Raw genomic sequence first — 6,285 nt, forward strand, 5'->3', positions numbered from 1 at the left:
GAGAGAGAGAGAGAGAGAGAGAGAGAGAGAGAGAGAGAGAGAGAGAGAGAGAGAGAGAAGTTGGTTTCTTTCCCAACAGAACTGATGTCATCATATCAAAACAAAATTCTTATTTTTGGTTTTGCAACAGTAACTCGACACAGAGTGGTAGAGGTGTTAAAACTGAGCAGAAGGAACAAACAGATGCTTGCAGCATCACGTGACACAGAGCCAGAATATTTCAAAATCATGATGTTAATTAGAAAATAAAATAATTTAAAAAAAAAAACGCAAGAGTCCGTAATGGTTTGGTTTTCACTTCACAAAAACCTGGTTTCTGTGTCATGGTCAGACATGGCACTCTGAGGATGTGAGTACAAAACAAGGCACGAGTGAGGTTTTTTTTAATGTGAGCCAGACAGTATTCCCAAGAAAACCAAGAAACACTCAACGTGGATCTTAACAGATCCTGTAACAAAAAGTCCTGAAGGAATAAAGATGGAGTCTTTTCAAGAAAGTCAGATGTGTTCAGTGATTTAGATCAGGGGTTCTTAACCTTTTTGACCTGTTGAATCCAAAGTGGCACGAGGTCCATTCAGACATTACAATGTACTGATCAAACTGATAACTGATCTCAATCTTAGTTTAATTTGTATTGTGTTTGCTTTAGAACTAAATGAATTACACTTACAGTTTAACAAGCAAAGACCTTGTCATATACAGTAAATCATAAGACATGATTATGACAAACAGTTATATATACCTGTCAACATTTGCTGGTGGCAGAAACACCTAACCGTAGTAGAGCACGCCAGCAGCGCAAGGTGATCCTACGAGGGTCCAGATGGAAAATTTAGAAAAAAATCTACTCAAAACTATGCATTTCCAGCCATTTGAAGTGCATTTTTCTAAATATTTAGGGTTAATAACAACATAAAATGGCTATATATTGATGAAAGGAAGAACAGAACTAGTCTTTGAGATGATCTGAGATCATGGACCCTACTTGAAATTTGTTCTAATCTACACATATGTTGTTGTTTGTGTCGCACACTGAACACCGTGAGTTTGTAACAAAATTAACTAGTCTGGGAAATCTAATGACAGAGAAATACTACAAAATAGAAAATACAGTTTGCCCTAATGTTTGGTCCTGTCTTTATGGTTTTTAATTRTGTCCCTGGTGGCTCCATTTTGAACTGTTAAACTTCTGGTTGTGACATAAACAAAACATAWAAGGTCAGAACTAAAATATTAAAAAATAAATAAACAGCATCCCACCTCCACCCCTCAAACATCTCTCTGACAGCCTCAGCACGTAAATATTAAATTAATCACGTTCCCTGGAACTTTTACACAATTAAATTACCCCCACAAACACAAAAATAGTTTTTGTTTGCTTGTTTTCACCAGAAGCTGCTCTTCTATAGTGACAAACTCTAAATGCTGTTTTGGCTTCAGTGCTTTGTTGAATCGTTAGTCCCATGAATAAAACATATTTGATAAAATCTGCATTATACTTACAAACAATTTTGGTCTTTTGGGCAAGTTTTCTTCACTTTTTGGCTTTAACTTTTTTAAAATACGCTTTTATTCCTCTGAATTTTGCTAGCATATGGCTAAGGCTCTTCTTCAACACATTAACATCTGAGCAGCGCACTACCGCTCCTAGTGGTGAGAAAGTGTACTGCAACTCAGTCCAAAACCAATGACATCCTGCTGCCCTCATGGCCCACAGCTGAAAACAGATTTATCTGTTGACATCTTCAAAGTGGCAATTGTGGCACAATAGACCATTTTGTAGATAAAAATGTATCACAAATGTGCATGCGCATAGCAAAGCCTAGCTCTTCTGGGTCACAGGTCAACCAGGTAAAAGGTTGCTAAAATGTCATTGTAATTGTGCAAATTCAGCGAGCTCAAAAAGCACACATATAGCTTGGATATTTATGAAATTTCTCATCTACGATCCTAAAGGAAAGTTTGACTTAATTTTTTTACCTAATTTCCCTCTGGGATCAATAAAGTAATTTTTGAATTGAATTGAACACAAATTTGTTTAGAGCAAATACGTTTAACAGCGTGAATTCACCTGTTGAATTTGTGCAATCCAAATGGCATTTCAATAGCAACCTCAGCTTTTTCCTGATAAAACTCGTGAGGTCGGCCCGCTTTGCACATGCGCATTTGTGATAATTTGTGACGTGGCCCAAGGGTTAAGAATCTCTGATTTAGATCATGTCAGTGGATTTGGGTTCCTGGATGACRTGAGTACCACAGGTGTTTGAAGTAACAACAGAAAGTGACATCAGCTCAGAGGCACTCAAAATCAAGCAAATTCATACGTGATGCATGACCAGGTAAAAAAACCATCAGTAACAAAGTCAAGGCGCTGGACAGGAAGTGCTGATTGAAAGCTGCTTCAATCCTCACTGGAGTCCTCTGAGTTCTCRATGTCTGAGGCCTTGGTGCGCTGCTCCCAGCCCCGGGCCTGAGCCATCACGGCAGGAGGCAGGAGCACCACACAGGCCGCCAGGCCAGAGACACGCTCCTTCAGCTCCGTCTCGTTTTCCCACTCATCCGAGTCCGTGTTGTACACGTGAACGTATTTCATCCTGTTGCCTCGGTCGTGCGAGCGTCCTCCAAGGACGTAGATGCGGCTGTCCAGCACAGCTATGCCGGGCTCGCCGTGTCCGGAGGGGAGGGGGCTCAACAGAGACCAAGAGTTTGATGCGGGGTCATAGCATGCCATCTAAAATTTAAAAAAATAAAAATAAAAAAATGAGGTAGAGAAAATATCCTAGCATCACCTACTGCAGTGTATGTTGGAGTTCAATCCTATGTTGAGAAACAAGAGTTGTGATCGTTTTGATAAACTTTGAAAATAACAGTAAAAATCATCTCTTTGAGGTGTCATGCTCAGATTATATGTTGGGAATGACTCCCAGCTACAACCACACCAAATTTTAGTGCAGGATTTAGAAAAATGTCTGAATTTTAGCCACTTTTCAGTTTTAAAACTCAACTAGCCATGTTGGCCAACTTATATTTGGTTAACTCCAAAAGTGAATCAGTTGATGTACACCCCAAAGATTATTTCCTGAAATTTTCCTTAAAATCCATGCTATGGATCAAGAGATATTATGCTAACAGACAGCTTTGACTCAAATAATCAGTGGCGGCTCCAGAAWTTTTTTTCTGCAGGTGCTAAGGGAGGGCTAAGCATTTTGCTGTGGGTGCTATCACGGAAGTGATAAGGCGCAAAGTTCTTATCATGTCGGGTGATGTTTTTTATATTATTTTATTTATTTATTTTTTACTGAAATTAGAAGTTTATTTTTTTTCTTTCTGTCTTAACAACTACACATTTAAAAAAATAATTAGATTAAGAAAAAAAATTAAATATTTCCTGGGGGTGCTATGGAAGTGCTATGACTTTTCCAGTGGGAGCTATAGCGCCCCCTAGTCATTATTATCTTAAGGGGATGGAGATGTTAGTGAAACCTAAATTTAGAAACAGTTTGAAGGAATGGTGTACTTTAATCCAAAGAACAAAATTATAGAACAATTTAGAGAGCGATGTTAAAAATGCCAGATCAATGTTTATGGTTAAGAGAATGGGAAAAGTTTGTTGAAAAAATATAAAATAGTATCTTTACGAATTTTTGTTTTGTCTTTGAAATTTGAAGATTATTATTGTTTGAATTAATTTTTTTGACAAAAGGGGCAGATATACAAATTTTTCTTCTTTCTGCTGCCTTTCATTTTATTTGTGATTTGTATTGTTATTGTATAAAGAATTTAAGTTTTTTTTTTAAATGAAATTAATTAGGGATGCACGATATATCAGTGTTGATATCGGTTTCGGCTGATATTGGCAATTTTTTAGAATATCGGTATAGGTCCGATATGTAAAACTGGGCCGATATTAACATCTGATATTGATTTCCCACTTTTTTATCTTTGTGTCCTGATGCATCTCAGTAATCCAGGTAGAAAAAAATCAAAAAGAAAAAATAAGTAGGTCCTCTGGATGGGTTCTTCTTTAGTGAAACATTTCGTCTCTCGCCCAAGAAACGTTTCACTAAAGAGGAACCCATCCAGAGGACCTTCTTATTTTTTCTCTTTTTGATTTTTATCTTTGTGTTTCTGTTTTGGGAGGGGAGATGTTTGGTTGAGCGGCATCTGTTTGATCATAATAGTGATACTGACGCTGCGTAACCAGGAATAACTGAAGTAGAGCCATGTCAGAGCTCTGGTTATTTATTTACAGTATCAAAAAAAGACCCAAGTGTGTTTGTGTGTTTATGTATAATATAATTTGTGTCTTTGTGTAATATCAGTAAATATCGGTTATTGGCCATAACAGCAATAATTATATCGGATATTGATATCGGCTGAAATTTTCATTTCGGTACATCCCTAAAATTAATGAACTTTATAAACTAAACTAAAATAATAAGAATAATTACAAAAATTGATGAATAAACAAAAAGGTATTTCTCCTGCAGCAGGTTTATCTGAGTGCAATAGTAAACAGCAGATGACTCCTGACTCCATACCTTCAGGACGTCACGTCGATACCCACGCTGATCGTTACTCCCCCCGATGACATACACGCGTCCATTAACGGCCGCCATGCCGTGCCACGCCCGCTCCACTGGCCCCTCCGCACACGCTGCCCACTGATTGGCTGCTGGGTCATAAGAGTACGTCTCTCTGAGGTACGCCGACCCTCGACGCCCACACGTTATGTAAATCCTACCATCCGCCACAGCTCCGGCATGGGCATACACCTAAGGAGAATCAGAGCAGAGCTACAGAAAAAAAGCACTCAGACCAGCGTTTGTCCCCATCTTGTGGACAAAGCCTCTCCTGCACATGTGTGTCTGAACGGCCTCACCTCTCTCTTCAGAGACGACACAAACTCCCACGTGTTGGTGTGCGGGTCGTAGCGCTCCACCRAGTCCAGCTCGGCTCGGTAGTCGCGCCCGCCGATGGTGTAAATATGGCCGCCCGCCACGCAGACGCAGTGGTCCGCGTGCTGCTGTTGCAGAGGCTGGATGGAGCACCACCTGTTGTGGCGAGGGTCGTACCTGAAAGTAAACGTGACAACAGGAAAGCTATTTTACTCGTGGCGTCAGCGGATTTCCACGGCGTGAGTGACGATCAGGGTCCGACCTGGTGGGTTAAAGAGGAGAAAACAGGACGGAGAGGASAGGAGAGCTGAAACGTCTCTCTCTGTGAAACCTGAACTCTGAAGCAGGATTAGCTGTTTGTCCAGGTAACTCCAGGTTCAGTCTGAGGTTCACTTTTTCACCTGCGACAACATTATCCTAACAACTAAAGCTGCTGCTCCAGAGCAGATCRCACATTAACATCGCTTCACAACCAATCAGCAAACCTAAAAATACAACGAAACTAAGAGTGCCCAACAAGGGAAGGTGTTTAGTTCTACTTTTACGTTTGATTTTGAGACTTCAGCAGCACTGTTTGTTCCCAATATCTGATTTTAGATTTAGATTTAAACAAACAAAGAAAATCACCTGTTACCTTTCAGTGGAACATTTCATAAACTGGTTATTTCAATCAAAGCCACTCACTAGACTGAATTATTCATATTGTTACACCTCTTTGACTGTAAAGAGTTTTAAATACTGTATAAAGTTAAAAGTTTCATGTAGCACAATGCTCAGATCAACGCGTGCCTCTATGATAATTCATTTCATGTATTTGCTGGTTTCTTTGTTTTCTAGTTTTCCTTCCAGCTTCCTGATTGTGATTGGTTCCCTGGAGTCAGAAATCCTAGACCCATAGAACCACTGAGCAGAACTCCTCTTTGTCAGGGTTAGTTGAACTGGATCTCTTAGTAATCCTGGATAAACTGAACTTGTTTCTTAATCAGGGTCATAGAATGGGTAAAACTAATTCATGGTAGTTCATTGAGAAATGGTGGCTGAAATTGTTGTTTAACAACACTTTTGATGAATTCATCGATTCGGAGATTTCAACCACATACTTTTTCTGCTCATTTCAACAGATATTACACAGCGTTCCTACAGCTTAAGGCAAGTTCAATTTAAAAGTTTTTAAGACTTTTTAAATGCCACTTGAAATAAAATTTAAGACCATTTTCACAATAAAAATCACAGTYAGCAACAATTTTACCCAAATGTTTGTTTTAAYAYAGAACAACGGCTGCGCTAAATTATTTAAATAAATGTTACCAATTATTTTAACATTTGACACGAATTACAATTTGAATAATAATAAAAAAATAATTACTGTATGTAAGATGTACATTTA

At 38.9% G+C, this 6,285-nt stretch overlaps 1 protein-coding gene across 2 annotated transcripts in view; it reads right to left on the bottom strand.

The window, feature by feature from the left end:
* Positions 1-95: 95 nt before the first annotated feature.
* The window catches only part of klhl22 (kelch-like family member 22), a 10,482-nt gene continuing 4,292 nt past the window's right edge, over positions 96-6,285 (bottom strand). For both annotated transcript variants that reach the window (XM_014021373.1, XM_014021372.1), the window contains exons 6-8: positions 4,883-5,075; positions 4,542-4,775; positions 96-2,731 (exon numbers count right to left, since the gene is read on the bottom strand). In XM_014021373.1, the coding sequence (XP_013876827.1) occupies positions 2,402-2,731; positions 4,542-4,775; positions 4,883-5,075 (757 nt within the window). In that variant the 3' untranslated portion in view covers positions 96-2,401. The remainder of the gene's footprint in view (positions 2,732-4,541; positions 4,776-4,882; positions 5,076-6,285) is intronic.

The sequence above is a fragment of the Austrofundulus limnaeus genome, unplaced genomic scaffold (genome assembly GCF_001266775.1).
Source record: "Austrofundulus limnaeus strain Quisiro unplaced genomic scaffold, Austrofundulus_limnaeus-1.0 Scaffold289, whole genome shotgun sequence".
In the NCBI taxonomy this organism is placed as follows: Eukaryota; Metazoa; Chordata; class Actinopteri; order Cyprinodontiformes; family Rivulidae; genus Austrofundulus; species Austrofundulus limnaeus.